We start from the raw sequence: 18,699 nt of genomic DNA, 5'->3' as shown, positions 1-18,699 counted from the left end.
ACGTGATCTGCCATTTTATTGCCCAGTCACCCAGTTTTGTGAAATCCCTTTGTAACTCTTCACAGTCGGCTTTGGACTTAACTATCTGGAAAAATCTTGTCTCATCTAAAATTTTGCCACCTCACTGTGTACCCCTTTTTCCATATCATTTATGTGGGGGAAGAGAGGGGACATAGGATCAGAGAGATGGAGGCAGAAAGCTATACAAATCCCTACATCAGCATCATCTTCAGGAGTACATATCCTTCAATAAAATGTATTACAGTTTCCCTACTGCTAAATAAAATGATAAAGTGGATATTCTGGACAGTGAGTTGAACAGTCTTACCTCCATTTCCATCTACTTTCCTTGCTCGCGCTCTCTCTCTCTCTCACACACACCCCCCTCAACTAAAAAAAGGGGACACATTTTAAAACTGACATACTGGAAGCCTGGGAATATCCATTATACTCAAAACAGACTGTACACATACACGGTTCACTTCACTACTGAAAATCAAGACACATGGCATTGCTTTCTCAATCAGCTTACCACTTCGTGGTCTAAGCGAGTTACCATCTCTTCCAGCTTTTGGTGACCTTTTTTCAGGTCCTCTTCTGTCCGCTTCAAGGCATTGAGCTCAGCTTGTGCACGATCCATTTCCTCTTTCATCCGCCATCTCAGTTTATCACTCACTGCTGAAATGAGAGACGCTCGAATGGTATCCTCGCTGATGGTACCATCTCTGCTGGGACCTGCAGAACAGAATTCACAGGCACAAAATTATCTCTCACTCTTTTGGATAGCTTTGTTACAGGGCCATTTGACAGAAAGTGGTTAAATCCCTGCACCTAGCTTTAAGAATATGAGATAGGAACATAAAATGAATTTTTCCGTGTTAGTTAATTTTCAGAAGCAATGCAGAGGCCACAATGAAATGCAGAAAACCATACATGAATTAAATTTAAAGGTGTATCCATGCACTCAGCACACATTAAAATCTGACCGTGCTTTCAACCCTAATTTTAAAAAGGGGCTGCCCATCTCATCACCAAGAAGTGCAGTTGAGATCCACAAACAGTTAGTTTCAGTCTCTAACAGAAGGCTGAATTTATGGCAAACTCCAGAGGAGCTTAGTATAAAAGATAACATTCAAATATGTAACTATTATGATTGTTTAACAGCTGGCCTATGAATGTAAATTGGTCTTCAGATACTCTGTAGTTTGAAACTTTCTACCAACAAGGATGGATAAACCTAGTAAGCAGCCAGAAGTAAATGGATACACCCCACATGTGATATTTTAAACTTAATTCTGAACAACACAGCAGATGCTTTTCTATCGGAATATAACCTTTGATTGGTGCTTTCAACACTGAAATAAGGGGGAAAGACTGAATGAGCAATAACAGAATCACATCCAAGACAAATGCTGGTTTATTTTTGATACCTTAAATTATACACAGATCATTTCTTGAAACCTTTACGATTCTATATCAGTACTTTTAAATTTCCTATATCTGATTACATAGTAGATTCTCATCTCATTCGAATATAAATCCAAAAGTAACATTTCATTTATGCACAAAAATGTTCCCAATTGAAAAGTCTCTTTCCTTATAGGTAGGTAAAAAGCAGTCCTTAAAACATTATAGTCACAAACTCCCAAAGTGCTTTCTAATCTGCAATTTTCCCCATTGTCTTCATGCAGATTAGACGGTCTTGCACATGTCCTTTTGATTTAACATGGAACCTTTATACATACAAATTCTCACACTTGATTTAACTCAAATATTATTTCCATTAACACTACTAAAAATGTTGTTTTCTTAAATATTTGTATGCCTTTAGCACCAATTATTCATGTCACACTAACATCAAAACCAACAAAAATTAGTAATAGCACTTTAGTATGAAAATTGTATTTTACCTTAAACATCAACTCAAAGTGCCCCACAGCTTTCATACGCAGCCATCCATCCTTTTTCTTTCTCCCTTGATCTTTAAAATTAAAACTCTTCTTTTTGAATTACAATCTTTTCCTGGTTACTAGTCTTTTTTTTTTTTTTCTTTAAGATGATCTGTGTATGAGTAACCTATTTGGGTGACAGTGAGCATCCATAAAAGACATCATGACATTGGTGTGATTGGTCCATTCCCAAATTCAGCTGTTTTTATAATCTCGGGTCCACTGAACAACAAAGTAAACTGTTGTAAATTTCTGGCTACTCTTCCTAAAGTCTCTGGGGCTGCTTTGTTCTATCAGTTGCTGTTTTATTCACTGGTTAGGGTATCCAGTTCCACAATGTCCCTTTGGAACACAGTCTCTGGTCCAAGTCTCTCCTTCGAGTTTCCTCAGATTTCACTTTCTGGTTTCGTCATCTCTTGCGAGGACATGACTATTTATTTTCTGTAGTGATATATTCATTTTTCAGGAGTTTTGCATCCCACCTTCCATATTTCTTTACTTGTTCTAGTGGCTAAATCTGACTGAAGGCAGGTGCACACAAGCTTCTTTACTTCAAAACTTGATCGTCAGGTACTGATTCATTCTTTCTCCTCCAGATGATGGAAAAGTCCAGTATCACTCTTAGACTTGTTTAAGTTTCCTGTTCACCACTGAAGCGAGTTTCTTACGAAGTTAAAATTAACAGTCCAACATAACATTCACCATGTTCACAGCTCCTCTGCCAAGAGTCTCTCCTCTTCTCTCTAAAAACGTATAGCTGAGCACATTTAAGGAAGACTGGGTAACTACCAACCAGAGTATTCCCTCTGCATAATGAACTACATGTCAGATAAAACTCTTTGATCGATTCTTAACACGCACAGGCATATACACACTTTTCACAAAAGTCTGCACAGCACTGAGTTTTAAAAGTTTTCACAGTTCATTTTGTTGATCACTCAAGTATACATCTGAACCAAACTTCCCAAACATTGGCTATATTTAGTTTTTCAAATGTCTTAAAAGAAAGCTCTTGAAAATGAAAAAAACTTAATAAAGCAATAATGATTGAGACAGTGTGTTTCTTTGGGATTACTGACCAATTGGGAGAGAAGTTGAGGCACATTTTAACCCATTGATCTTAGAGGTCAATCTCTAGGAAATGCCCTGCATTTACATCATTGCTGTTATTTTATTTGTATTCTTTTCATTAACAATGTTTGTAAACTTAAGCACAAACATATCACAATAGAGAAAAGCAAAAGCATAACTATATACAATTGTTTGGATTTGAATATAGTGCAAGACAAAAGGTTGTATGTTGCTCCTTCATATTCACCCCAAGCAAAAAGATCAGAACTATTTAAAGTAAATTCTAGAAAGCTACAAAGGGATAGTAAGAGTCAAAACAACAACAAGCAGGAACAAGATCCATGGTCTATGGGATATAAAATAAGCAGTAGCCTTTCATAAACTATTAAGTTACTCAGCCATACAGAAGAAGAGGTACAATAGTTGCCTATTTACATAATGTAAAAAGGATTAAATCTTTCTATAAAATGTGAATATATAGCTTGAAGTTTATACTGTATTCATTCAAAAGTTGCTATAATTGGAAAAGGATGAAAACAACTGGGCCTGGGATGTTACCTTTCTAACTGCAGGCAACAAATGTAAGATATTGCATTAATGCTAGGACCCAAGATTAGACTATTGTTTTCTGTTATTACTGAATGCAATGTGTGTGTGAGGGGAGGGGAATTGTCCAAGATTTCCTTTACACCCTACAGAAATGTTGAGCATATGTACTTGCATTGCGCAACTGCCTTTCCAGACAATTAATGCTTAGTATGTGTTCCAGATTGTAGGAAAGCTTCCAGTCATCTTAATTAAAAATATAGCTGATTAAAAAATCCTGTGTTAATTCAGGATTTTGTTATTTAATAATCTTATGGAAGGACTGCTGCTCAATCATAAGAAAAATTCATTTTCCAACTTCAGAAGACTCTACGAAAATGGGAAATACAAAATGTCAGTAGATCTTAGATGAGCGTATTTTGCAAACAACAACCCCCAAAACCCTCAAAATCAAAAAACATCATATGAAGCACAACTATACTTTTCATAGTTTCCTCTCATTTAAGTCACAAAAATGAGATGTTGACTGGCCTATCTTGTGTATTTGCAAACAAACATATATGTGAACCTAGAAACATGGCATTTGCTGAGGACTGATTACTGGATGGGGTTAAGGGCCTAAAGTTTTCTCTGAGGTCCTACTCTTCCCAATTGATTTCATGATTATTACCATCATTCAGCCAAAAATGTGGGGGGAAAGCCTTGCGTCACAGAGGATGCATTTTTAGCTACAACTCTCCTTTGAAAAGCAGCAACTCTTAATTAACTGTTGTATATCAGGAGTAATGTTAATCTTATATTTCAGTAGACTAAGAATATGTAGCAGTGTTATAATAAGAAGTAACCATTCAGGGTCACACTAGGTATCTAACATTAGGCATTTACTTATAATAAAATTACTTAATATCTAGGGAAAGTTTTCAGAAGTTTTTCTCCTGGCTAAATTATTTTATCTGGCTTTAGCGGATAACCACGTTTGCTTTATTCACCCATTTAGAGCGATAAAGTTAGCCAACTGTAAGAAGATTCTGTATAAGTGAATTATACAATTAACTTCTATTGTAATTCAGTTAAAGCAGCCTAATTAATCTGGGCAAACAAAAGAATATGGCTAGCTGCAGCTTGGCTGCAGTTACTCTAACTCAAGGATGGCCAACCTGTGGCTCCAGAGTCACATGCGGCTCTTCAGAAGTTAATATGCGGCTCCTTGCATAGGTACTGACTCCGGGGCTGAAGCTACAGGTGCCAACTTTCTAATGTGCCGGGGAGTGCTCACTGCTCAACCCCTGGCTCTGCCACAGGCCCTGCTCCCACTCCACCCCTTCCCGCCCCCTCCCTTGAGCCTGCCATGCCCTCACTCCTCCCCCTCCTGAGCCTCCTGCACGCCACAAAACAGCTGATCGGGAGGTGCGGGGAGGGAGGGAGAGGCACTGATTGGCAGGAGGGACTGGGAACAGGGGGAAGCGGATGGGGGGCTACTGACGTATTACTGTGGCTCTTTGGCAATGTACTTCGGTAAATTCCAGATCCTTCTCAGGCTCAGGTTGGCCACCCCTGCTCTGACTCAAAGGTTTTACCTGGTACATAAAATGTAAGAAACATTTATAGACTCCTACAGATTACTGGGTAAGTACACTCAATTAGATCCAAAACCAATTTCCATATACTCTGCAAAAAGGTTAGATGGTATTACGTAAAAGATATTTTCCTTTGTAACAAACTTGTAAGTGCTATGTAATAATCATGATAATTAACTTGGGATGAATAATCAACGTTGTTATTATTAAACAATATAAAATGAGATTACCACAGTAAAGTGGTTACTAGGTATGTGTGACCTGTAATTTACAGTTACTAAGCAAATACTATTTTCACATGGGATTCAATACTAGCAAGTGCGAGAGAAAAAAAGTATACAATCATGTAAATCAACTCTCTGCCAAGATTTTCTTAGTCACTTTCTTTGAACGTAACATTAAATGCATTAGCCTTTAGGTGGATTAACAGAATTTTTTCTGCAGATCACACTTTCAGAGCAAGTAGCTATATGTCCTCTGCTAGACTAATTAATGTACATATTAAAAAGATAAAGTAAACCTTTCAATTTGTTGCAGAAAAATGTTGCATGTATACAATGCAGAAAACTTCAGTCTCTCCAATTTCATGTTGATATCCCTGCACTGAAAAAGTAATCATTCCAGTCTCCATTACAAATCACTTTAACTGTTATCTATTAAAGAATAATACACAGCTTTGCAATTTCTCTTATACTTCTGGTTTACATGTAATTACTTTGAGATACACTAAATCTCAACTGCAGCAACAGGAATCACTGTAGTAACCTGCGTGACCGGACTGTGCAACCTTTATATGGCTGAACTTTGTATAGTTTTGAAGCCCTGTTGCTGCAAGGGAAACTTCAGAAAAGAGAAAACACCCAAGGAAGCCATTTACACAGGAATAAAGTCAAGTTGTCAAAATACAGACGTTGTCATAACATCACGCATATCATACTCTCAGTGTATAGCCAAACCAAAATTACGCACATCACAAAGCGGAAAGAGTTTTATGAATTAGGCTAACTCCCTCAAGAGTCACATACCTCTAAAGACTAAAACTGAGAATATGTTTGGGAAAAAAAGTTATATCTTCAAGATCACTTCCTTTACTTTTTCACTGCGGGCCTCTTGACTGATGACTGTATATCCTTTCAGATTCAGTCAAGGGATTCCCATATCATCTGAAATTCATCTCAGGATAGCAGTGCTACAAGGCACATACCTCTCCCTCCTCAGCATTCCCTGCCCTACTGGCCAAACTGAGCGAGTAACTAAGACCTAAAATTAAGCCTACTTTTCCAACACAGTGGTCCAGAGGGGAAAACACTCTTTTGAACCCACAAACCGTAAGAAAAACAATTAAATCTAGAGTAAATCAAACCATAAGAAAAATATTAGTAATTTTAATTTGGGGTTAGTGCATATCAAGTTACACCAAAGAAGTTACTGGATTAGCCAACTATAAAATAATTCTTAAATAAGTAAAAGGTGAACAGACTGCAAAAATTTCCATACTAAAATGTCTCAGAAAATTTCTTCCTAATTAAGTGTGTAACACTTTCAATCCTGAATACTTTGTTGTACAGTAACTGCCCCACTCAGTATTTCCCTACAGACATTTATTTTTAAAGGCAGAAGTGAAGAGAACACGCGTTCTCTGTGGATGGGCCTAAACTCTGGAATTCATTCTCAACTGTTCTGACAGAGCCAAGATTGCTGACCTTGAAGGCACACAGCAAAGCCCATCTCAAGTTTCAGGCTTTTGCCTAAGGAGAGGGTAGATACATCTGTGGTAGTTTCTTTGAAATTTGATCTATTTTGTATAAATAGTAATTTTTAAAAATTAAATGTGTGATTGTAGTCATGTAATTAAATACATTTTGGGAATCAAAACATAAAAAGAACAACAGAGAGAGGACTGGGAGAACAAAGAATGCCTGAACTGAAAGGAAAGGAACTGACCCACTATAACATTTCCAGGTGTTTGAGGAAGAACTGGAGCTCAGGATCCTGGACCTACACTGGCAGCACAAAACAGCCACAATGCCATCTAAATGGATTGGTGAAGGATTCTTCCAGCATATATATTGGTACGTATATTGGAGAAGGATTCTTCCAACATCCCCCACTGACGTGGAGTCACTGTGGAGTGTCCAACGTCACACATCCCCAGCCTCTGCTGCAGTAGGTGTGGGTCAGGGAAAAGGGGGAGTAGCCAGGGTATATCTATGCCCCAGAGATCCCCAGCTACCAGAATAACTGATTAGGGTCACAAGCAGCTAAGACATAAATTAGAGCAGTCTTAAGGCTGCTCTAATGTATAAGAGGGAATAGCCTGGTCCCTGACTGACCTCAGGTTCAGAGGAGTTGTAAAGGTGACATAAAACCAACTTTATCCCCAAGCTGTAACGATGGCTAAGTGCATCCTCTTGATTAACACATTAAATTAATCAAAATGTTCCAAACAAAGTTTTACAAGCAACTAAATGGGCTCTCTCTCATACCAGTTTCTAATCTTGACTCTTTCTCAGAAGCCTAAACCCCCATACAAAAACATCCAATTCTTCCAGTCAAGAATGCCATTATACTTTACGCAAATCAGCATGCAGGTTGTGTAGCAACAGGAGCACGATACAATTATCTGACCTACTTTATGAGCAAATCCTTTTTCTAAATAATCAGTCTTTGATCTAGTACTTTGCGCAGAACCTTTTAAAATCAGTACACTCGAACCTTTATTTCATTTGTCAGCATCTCAGACGTAATAAAATCATCAAGGTAGTGCACATCTTTGTTGCGCAACAGAACAGATCTGTTTCTGAACACATCATGGGTTCAGACTTATTTATTTTTAAAATAGTTGGGTTTTTATAGCATTGTTTTACTTGAAACTGTTTTGGCTATCTTCTCTGCGATAGCCTATGACAGTACCAGAAGAAAGTTTAAAAGCAGAAAATAGACCACACAATCACAAGCTAATAGTCAATGGGCCGATACTTCAAGCAAAGACTTCTGCTGTCAACCATGTACTCCAGATAACACAAGAACAGGAAAGACTGACCAGATGCAAGATCAAATCTAATCTGAGATTTTGAACTCTGAAATCAAGAGCATCAGAAAATACTCTAAGATGAGTATATGCAGGTATTATTTACATCAGGAACCAAATATATTTTTCACATCGGATTTTGCAGTGCTATAAAGCTGTCTATGTTAACTCCAAATAAGAAGAGACCTGGGTTTAGACCAGCATTGATCTCTACAGCTTCTGTGTCTTAAAGTTACAGATTAATATCCAGAATGTTGCAGGTAAAGGCAATGCCACAAGTAATGGGCCAAGAACACCTACTCTGCACCACACTGAATATACCTTGGCCAAGAACTCAGTGTATCGCTTACCTTTTTGATGCACAAAAGAGTTTTATAAGAGAATAACTATAAAAGAAAGAGTCCTCTTCTGGGATGCATATATTATTTAAACTTTTCCAAAAGGTTAAGACTGAGCTGCTATATCTGAAAATAATAAAGATCTACTCTAAAAATTATTTGAACTATTAAAATTTAAGCCAACAGAAGTTGGAAGGCTGTTACTACAGACTCTAGCCTTAACAGTGTATGTATTAGCTATGCTTTAAATCAGTATTTGCATCTTTGTGCCTGTGTTAGCTAGATTCATTTGGTTTATGACAATACATCTTCCATAACTATACTCTAGCACACTTACTTTGAACTTTCTGGTTTTTCTAGTAAAAAGAATGCTATTTTAAAGCAGAATTTACAAGTACTCTGTTGTTACTAATCAGTAAATTTCTGGGGGCGTAAATCAAGTTTACCTAAATTATTAGGTATTGGAAATTGTTTGGTTTTAGAATGTTTCCGAAGGGTTACTCCATGAAAGTCTACATGGAATTTAGGAGCTCTTCATTAGTCTATATTGGGCTTAGAAACTATACATTAGGCCTCTGCTCGTCTCCCATTCTACTGCTATCCCTGCTCCCACAGATCTTAGAAGCTATATTCCAAAGCCCATGACTCTCCCCTCATCCTTTCCTTTCTCCTGCTCCCAACACAAAGGCTTCTCCCATCCAGTTATTTCAAAGCCTGAAGCCACCCAGTTGAAACAAGGATAATAGTAAAAAAAAAAAACCAACTCATGCAATACCTATATTATCAACTCACCAAACTCTGCTAAATGAGCCAAAGGTACAGAATAAAGATGAATCAGGTGTTTTTAAGCCAAGTCATTTTTAGTCACAACAAGCAACAAACGAGAATGTAGAAAACTTTTCAAGAAGTAAAAACTTCTCTTCAATGAGTCACCTTATCTACCCCATAAATACTAGAAAGACGGCATATTGTGATAAATCTGTTTTACAATCCCACACGTTCAGAAAGTTGTTTAAAACTACTGAAAAACGTACCTTAAAAATCTATCATCAATATTTCTGATCATTAATTTTTCATGATAGAAAAATTATAACAAAGCAATGCCAGCTTTATATTTTTCACCAAGTAGTAATGGACTCATTTAGCATGTGTTGCATGTTAATGGTTCTATGCAGGATATGCAGCACAAAGTTCTAAACCTAATGGCACCTATTCAGAGCCAGTAGGCATTACTGTTTTATTTTATATATAAAATTTATACAAGCGTCTTGTACAATTCATCTATTAATAGACTAAATACCCCTCATGTAGAAGCTGATTGATAGATTATTAAAAAGATGATGTCTGGTTCATAAAAATGTATATACAATACATTTCATTTAGGTGTCATTTCTAGCTCATGTCACTCAGGCACTTTACTGGTCAATAAAGACATCTACAATATTTTGTTAAAAGTTGTAAACACCTATCACATGTGGCAATGAAAGTATGTGAAATGGCACATAAACCAAAAGGAATTTCTCAAGGATGCTTCAATGCTGAGGAGACAGGACTAGCACTTTCTACAGGAACACCAGAGAGGGGAACCAAACCCTTTAATTTACAGTAACTGAATATAAATCTTATTATTTACTGAAGTAATGCGTTATATACATTGTTTTATTATATTGCAAAGATTTTACCATCACTTTTATATGAAATTATTTGTGAGGTAAGGGATGGGCAGAAGGGGAAAAGAGAAAGCAGTGGTTATGGTAGCCAGGAGAGGTTTAAACTTTCTTAGCCCTGTAAAGTTTCCCAAAGGAACAAGAGAGTACACTCACTACCAGACAACTGTAATTATGAGAAGAAGTGAATTGTAACCATCCAGACACTCAGATCATGAATGTAAGAGTTCACAAGATTCTAGTCACTCCTTTTAAATATAATATACATTTATAAAGCAAAACCAAAGTCAGTGATCAATACTAGCTGTTTTCTGAAATCCCTTATTTAGGACACTTTTGTACAAGACATTTTAATAATAAACCAGGAGGGAAATATTAGGGAAGACATCTTAATCTTAAAAATGGAAATTCAGATGACAAAAAACGTTAATGAAACAGGAAATGGTGGATTTCTACTAACTCCTTGCACATGTAAGGTTTCATTTTGAAATAATCTCAATGTGGCTCCTTACAGAGCATGAACCCTTAGCATTTTCTGTCACTTCCATAATTAGTCCAGCTTTGGGAAGATTTTTATGGCACATAGCCATTAATCCCTAGGAGCACTCAGACACTTAACCTTTACTACGCAGAGTCTGGTTTCACAAGTGACCTTACAGCAACTTCAGACCCGTAACAGAATCAGAAGGATAATGAATGGGACAAGACTGAAAAAAACTGCTTTGAAGAAACTGAAATTAAGGTCACTAATCAAAAAGCCTACTTAAATGTCACGGTATAACAAATAAAATGCTGTACATTTGATCCCTAATGACATACTGTGTGTTACGCTTATAAGTGTGACCTAACAGGACATTTTAATAGTCCTTCATCTCTACAAGCCACAACACTGTAGCAGCAAGAAACAAACATTTTTATGTAAAAAATTAAGATCCGCAGTTGAGAAGAATACCAGTTCCTTCCTAAAAATGACTTGGGACTACTTACTTGAGAGACCACCTCTGTTCCCCTGCCATTTGGCACAACTGTCCCCTCCAGCCTGTGAGAATGTGCTGAGTTGAGTGCTGCTTTGGATGATATCCCAGCCAAGAGGGGGAAACAGGATGAGTTTAGCAGGGAGGAGCAGGCTACGCTCCCTGCCCTGGCAGCTGTGTTCCAAACAGAGCTGCAGCCTGATCCCTCCTTAGAGAAGATGAGGGCTGTTGTGGCCAGTCCAAGTTCTGAAAGCCCTCTTATCTGACGAATGCAGGGAGAGATTCCCATGGAATAAGCAACTCCTTTACAGGGAATGGTTTCCCTCAGGGGAGACAGAGACTTGGAGTACCAGGAGACAGTTAGTGGTGTCCCAGAAGTATCACCTTAAGACATTAAACTTCTCCGATGACATCCCTTTTTCAGGACATGGGGAGATCCAGCACACAAAACACAGGCTGTTGCATAATTTTTACTGGCCTAGAGTTTTTGAGACAGTCAAAGAATAGTCAGAACATGTGATTCCTACCAGAAGTGTAAAAAGCTCAAGAAAGTGTAAAGCAGTCAAGAGGCCACTACGATAACAGAGGAACCTTTTTTGAGGCTGACCATGGATACTGTGGGACCCCGTAGTAAGATTGACACCATCAGCTCAGGATTAAACAAAGACTGTGAATGGCTAGCCAAATACAAAAGCAGTTTCTCCTCCCTTGGTCGGCACACCTTAACTGCTAGAAGAGGGCCTTATTCTCCCTGATTGAATTAACCTCGTTATCCCTAGCCTGATTCTTGCTTGCATATTTATACCTGCCTCTGGAAATTTCCACTACATGCATCCGACGAAGTGGGTATTCACCCACGAAAGTGTATGCTCCAATACGTCTGTTAGTTAGTTAGGACTCTTTGCCGCTTTTCCAGACTGGAAAGAAATTCGTACTAGGGGTGATAGATTATGCTACTTGCTATCCTGCAGGACTGCAACTCTGTCCTCTGTAAAGGCAGGCACAGATGCTGATGTTCTCTTGTCAATTTTCAGCAAGATGGGCTTCCCCCCCAGCAAGTTCCTCAGGGACTCATTTTCATATCAACCCTTCACAAGGGTTTATGGTAGAAACATGGGGTCAGACACTTGTGGGCCTCTGCATATCACCCTCAAGCCAAAGGACTGGTGGAAAGATTTAATAGGACACTTAAAATGATGCTGGAAACTTTTGTAGAACAGCAATCACATGATTGGGACAAGTGTTTACTGTATCTACTGTCTGCCTGTAGAGAAATTCACTAAGAAACCGGTTTTCCCCTTTTGCACTGCTCTTTGGAAGGAGGGTGTGGAACCCTAGAACCAAGTGAGGGATGAGTGGGAGCTTAAGACCTCTCCTGAGGAGGAAGCAGTAGAGTATATATTGTCCTTCAGGGAAAGGCTCACAGAACTCCTGGATTTTGCTTAGGAGAACCTAGTTAAAGCCTGAGAGAGAGAGAGACTGTACGGTATGACCACAAGGCACAGGCCAGGTCACATGGAACAGGGAATAAAGTTATGGCACTCATTCCAAAGTGGCAGAATAAACTCCAAGCTGCCTAGGAGGGGCCCTTTAAAATCATCAAGCAGCTCAGTGAGATAAATCATGTTGTGAAGCTGGTCTAAGGCAGGATGCATGCAAGTGATCTGGCAGCTCAAAAAATCCTACCTCATGAAATGGTGATACATGTACATCTACAAGTAACCAATGTAAGTAGTTGTCAGTTTATGCATGATCAAGCATGCAATAAATCAAGCAAGCATAACATTATTCCCACCTCTACTGGCATGAAACAGGCAGATTAACTGTGTATCTACTCAAACTTAACTATAGTGCATCTGGCACTCCACTATAAAACAGATGCTAGTAGTGAGTCTGAAAACAGAGCCTTAAAATGAAGTGCTTTTCCAGCCATAACTATAATGCAGTTAGTACACTGCAATGAAGAGCAAAAATCAAGTGTGATTACTTTGAAGAGCAATGTGAACTAAACTTCTGAACCCTGCCAAGAAATATGATAAGATGGAGGGGAGGGCTCAAGGAACCTTTCCTGCCGTGGCAAATCTTGCACAAGTATCAGGGCAATCTCAGTTCCCAGGCTTGGGGAAGCTAAGGGATTGTTCCTTCCCTGCACCCTTGAGAGTGCTTATGGCTCCAGAGAAGGTGCAAGTCAATGCAACACCCCCTCTTTGCCATGTACTCCAATGGGGAACTTCCCCTTCCTCCCATTTATGCTTATCCACAAGTAGAAAAAAACATTGTTCCATTGGGGTGGGCCATGTGGGCCACAGGCTGGGAGAGGAAAAGTGGTCATATCATCCTGCTGGATAGTACACCCTCTGCACTCCTCCCTCTCTGCACCAAGAAGAAACTCTGCATGCCTGAGGCACAATCCCTTCCTAAGCTCTCCCTAGGATGGGACAGCAATGCACTCTCCCCTGCTAGGGTTTGTGGCTAAATTCCAGAATCTAGCTAGAAGGATGCTGTTATGAAGAAACTATTTGATCACCCTCGGATTGAAACATCTCCCAAGCAACAAAGGCTAATGCAAATCAAATGCAAAACTGCAAATACATGTTCAGCATGTACATGTCAGCAAATTTCCAATGACTATCTTCTAGCCCCAGATCAGCTTCAAGGGTACAAATTTACACAAAGAATATATCAGAAAACAGATACACTTGTTGAGACAACTACATATTTTCATTAACATGAACAGAAAACTCAGACCACCTATTTTTGATAAAACCAATGAAAATAAGAACAGATGCTAAAGAACCTAATCCCAACAATCAATATATTTGCACCATCTTTTGAGACATTGTCTCCATTGATTAGATAAAAGGATTACTTACCTACAGACCAGAACAGGAACTCCAACAGAATTCTGCAAACTAAAACAGACCCTGCAGAAGATGTTTACATGCACCGTGTGCATACAAGCACTCGCAGGCAAACTTGAGCAAAAACACCCAACAAGACAATGGTTTCTGCAAACCAATTTCAGTAACTCCAAGAATACCACCAAATGGAGAGAATACGAAAGAAATCTTGACAACATACATTCGCCACTGCTATCGCTTAACAGCAAACAACAACATTTACAATTAATGCTATGCACCTTAAGTACTACATTTTGACCAAAGGTTAAAAGATACAAACCAACAGATACTCAACCACAGTGATTACTAAATACTGACTATCTGCTTTAACAAGAACTATAGCAACAAAGTCATACTCAGTCACAAATACGTGTTGATCAGGCTGAACTATTTGTATTATGAGCTACTGTCTTTTTTTTTTTTCTTAACGTCTTAACTGAGGTATTTAACTTTGATGTGCATTTAAACTTTTTGAAATATACAGACTAAGTTAGAAACTGTTATGAAAATATTTTTAGTAAGTTTTAGTACCGAGTACCATTTCAACAGGCTGGAGTTAATAGCCACAAAGGCACTTTATCTCAAAAACGAATTTGTAAACTCACATCCTTCCATGTCATGTGTTCATTAAAACACCACAAGATGACTAAAAAGTAAAGGCTACAACTTTATTTGTAAAACACAATCACCAAGTTATACAAATTAAATGCATTAATCATCAACATCGTTCAACATCAAAAAGGTATAAATATGACTGTAGACCTCGCCAGAGTGTAGGTAATTTCCATCGGGGAATATTCTATTTTCCAAGGGTAGGGTGCAACACGTACCCATGCCATATGTGCTGGAAGTGCTTCTAAGTCCTTGATATGTACATATTGAGCAGAACCTTTCCCAATGCGTGAGGGAGTCAGCCCCAGTTCCTCTAAAGGCTACAAATTTTCCCTGTACAGCAGGGAAACCTTCAGAGGTATTCAAGAACAGAGATTAATACTCAAATAAATCTTTTCCAATATCCCTACTGCAAGCTTCACCAAACTAACTTTTAGCCTGCACAGTGTCCTATATTCTATTACTTTTGCCTTAGAGTCCTGTAAACAGACTTTGGTGTTTTCTACTAAACTGCAGCTTCCTAATTCCTCCTCCAAAAAGTTGGCGAGGCTGGGAATTTGAGTAATGCAAGACCAGAATAGTGGAGAATAAACACTCCTCCACTCCTAGTACTCACCTCTCCCCTGCCTCTGACAAGTGTCCTTTTGCAGGCAATTCCCTGCATAACCAGTATCTTTCTGGATGAAGACTTGATTAAAGAGAAAATTGGGAGAAGGGGCACCTGGTAAGGTTAAAGCAATTCCTTTCTCAAGTCCTGTCATAAAGGGATTTCCAAATGCAAATTGCTGCATCAAGGAGCTATCAAAATACTGACAGGAGTCTTCATTTAAGAAAATAAAATGGGTTCCTTGACCAAAACTACTTTAAATACAAATTAACAAACGTTATGTAACACATATCTGAGACAGGAGAGAAGATGGAGATTTTTGAAATATTAAAATTCTTTTCTACAAAATTTAATTTTTTAAATCTTAACTATATAGAATAATATATTTGCTAATACGTTTCACAATATTTTGTTTTGTAGTAGCTCAGCACTCCCAACTAACAAAAATAAATTTTAGTGCTGGTTGGCTATATGCAAAAAATAAATTGTAAACCAGGCCCAAAGCTTTTTCCCTACAACAAACATATAAATATACTGCAACAATTACTGGAAGGAAAATGCTGCAGTTTTCTACATGATCGTTAAATTAAAGAGACACTGTCAAGCAGTTTATAGCAATTTCAAGACAGAAAAAACCTGAGTTTCAAGTGAATCAGTCAGGCAGTTTCAAAGAAGAAGAAAATCCACAATATAAGAAAGTTTTAAACGGCTTCAATTCTGAAGAAGCAAAATAAAAGCAAGAATGTTTCTTACTGTTTTGGAGTATCAGACACTTTTGCCAGGGCTACACTGCAAACATCAAAGATATTGGCGCAAGCACAAAATTGTTAATTTTATGCTTTGTTAGAAAGAGGAAAACTGCTGGAAAGATGGAAAAGGACAAAACTGGTAAGGAAAGAATCTGTTTTCAACCATCTTTAAAAGAACCAAAAATACTATACTTTAACAAATTCAAGTCTATAAAAACAGTTGGTTATTTTAAAAGGACATTATGTCAAGAGTCTATACCTTCACAGCAACAAGACTGAACTTCTACAGTAACTGTCATCTGAACTGTCAAATGCCCCTCTGAGGTAATTATTATGTATTTTACAGACAGGTAAACAGAGGCATGGAGAAGTTAACTGACTTATTTCCATAATAAAATAGTGGCAGAACTGGGAATAGAACCCAGAAGTCTCAACTCACAGTGTCCTGCTCTGTCAGACAACCTACCTTCCAATTTTACATTTTTTTAAAGTTGCATATTGTGTCAGAAAATGTCATCGTGAATATGTCCCTACAGTTCGTATTACTGTATCTCTAATAATGAAATGCTTCAAAAAGTTCACTTATTATACCTTAGGTCCTACCACAAAGCTACCTACTACTGAATGATTTTGCACACAGAAGATAGTGTATTAAAAAAAGGGGTAAAAACTATTTGGCAGTGTCCCTTTAAACAAATTACATAAATTAATCATATGAAGCTCAAAATAAAATGTTAAATAGACCTTGCAGAACAACAAAGTTTAGCGTCTGGGAATAACATTTCATTTTAATAGTGGGGTAACAAATATTGTGTGCCACAAACACTATTATCAATCTCCGAAATGTATTCAGCAATCAGTACTGTTTCTCCCCCATGAGCGATGGCAACTCCAAACACTACCAAAGTATCCCCATATCATTGGGAATCCTCCTATAGTGTATTCCCTACCCCTGGTGAGGTTCCTACGTCAAAACATGGCCAATAACATCAAACTTCCTCCAAAGTCATATCAAAGTCTCCAAAACACTCAGTAAATCCAGGTTGAAGACATCAGTACCACTTTGAGATAAGAGAACACCATCTAGATGGAATAAACCCGGAGACTCTGGTACAAGGGAATCGTGTCGGATCACACACCCTCCAATAAACTTCATAAAGTTGCCAATTTCCCTATTGACTTTTTTTCTGTTCTTATCCATGAATCTATAGGTCTCTTCTTGGTTCCATGCCTTTCGGGGCACAATGTTTGACCAGACCAGAATGACATTCTTGAATGTGTGCTTGATAAATCCTAAATCTTTCTTAATTCGGATTATAAGATCCACAAATTTTGTTGTCCCCAGATCATTTCCTCCCAGGTGTATCACCAGCACATCAGGATCTGGCAGACGCCTTCGTGCATGAAACAGAGTGGGTATTAACTGATCCCACATCATGCCGCTCTTTCCTATCCAGTGCAATTTGGCATCCTCCACTCGAATGCCCAGCTGTGGACCAAAGCTTCTTACGAGTGCCCGTTTTTCTGCCCAGAAAACATACGAATGACCACAAATCCATACCTGCTTCTGCTTTCTTCTGGCATCTGCTATTAAGAGAACACAAACAAATATTAATGCTTTCGTCTGGACTCCACCTTTATAAATTGTATGTGGCCTAACAGCCCCTCAACTCCCTTAAACGTGGCTCACTCTGCCATACTCCATACTTTGGAAAAGCCAAGACCACAAGTGAGGCACATGCATAAATCCTAAATGTGTCATATTCAACCATAATCTGGGAGACCAAGTCTTCTTCCAGTGTCTGTTTAGACAAATGTGTCCCCTCACGTACATGAAGAAAAATTTACCTTCCTTCAGACGTCTTTGCTGGTAATTAGTGCCTGTACTGGATATAAAAAATCTACAGAAGGCAATCCATGTTCATGTCCCTTTGGAATGGTCCCACAATGGCAAATATATATTCTTTGTCTCCTATCGTGATGAAGGTCCTGAAATACACTAGGTCAGAGGTTCTCAAACTGTGCTCCGTGGACCACGAGTGGTCCGCAAGCTCCATTCAGGTGGTCCGTGGATAGTTCCCTCTAAGATGCGCGCCTGGGTGGCCGCACATGAAAGAATGAAGGGCCACCCACCTAATTAGTGGAGCCGTGCAGGCATGGCTCCACTAATTAGGTGCCTGGACCCTGGAGAAGACGCACATGTAAGGTGAAGTGGTGGCCTTGGAGGGGACTAAGGGGTAGGTGGGAGGGGGAAGCGGGGTGAGAAGAGGGGGTGGTGGGGGAATTTGAGATGTGCAGGGCTGCAGCAGCCAGAGAAAGAGGCGACTTTCCCCAGCTCCAGGGCTGCGGCTGCTGGGGAGAAACGGCCCTCCTTCCCAGCCCAAACTCAGGGGCTGCTGCGGCGGGGGAGAGAGGGCACATCCACTGCATTAGAAAAGTAAAACTACAGAGATGAAAATATGAGTTGTGTGCTTTTATTTGTAGAACAAAAAAAGTTAATAATTAAGTTTTTTTTAATATAGCACTTTTATCCAAAGCGCTTTACAATAGTTAGTTAATGGTACAAACAACATTTGGAAAGATCATTAAGTGGTCCGCCGAGACCCTCAGCAATTTTCAAGTGGTCTGCGAAAAAAAAAAGTTTGAGAACCACTGCACTAGGTCTTGCCAGAGCTTGA

General features: G+C 38.7%; 1 protein-coding gene across 2 annotated transcripts in view; it reads right to left on the bottom strand.

The window, feature by feature from the left end:
- TSG101 (tumor susceptibility 101) overlaps window positions 1–18,699 on the bottom strand; it is a 51,101-nt gene that overhangs the window by 9,204 nt on the left and 23,198 nt on the right. Inside the window, exon 8 of one of the 2 annotated variants that reach the window (XM_073347308.2) lies at window positions 533–735. In XM_073347308.2, coding sequence (XP_073203409.1) covers window positions 533–735 — 203 coding nt within the window. Of the gene's footprint in view, window positions 1–532; window positions 736–5,110; window positions 17,609–18,699 lie in introns of those variants that run through there. The other variant, XM_073347307.2, reaches the window with a different exon arrangement.

The sequence above is a fragment of the Lepidochelys kempii genome, chromosome 6 (assembly GCF_965140285.1).
Source record: "Lepidochelys kempii isolate rLepKem1 chromosome 6, rLepKem1.hap1, whole genome shotgun sequence".
NCBI lineage: Eukaryota > Metazoa > Chordata > Testudines > Cheloniidae > Lepidochelys > Lepidochelys kempii.
This window is presented reverse-complemented; position numbering and strand designations above follow the sequence as displayed.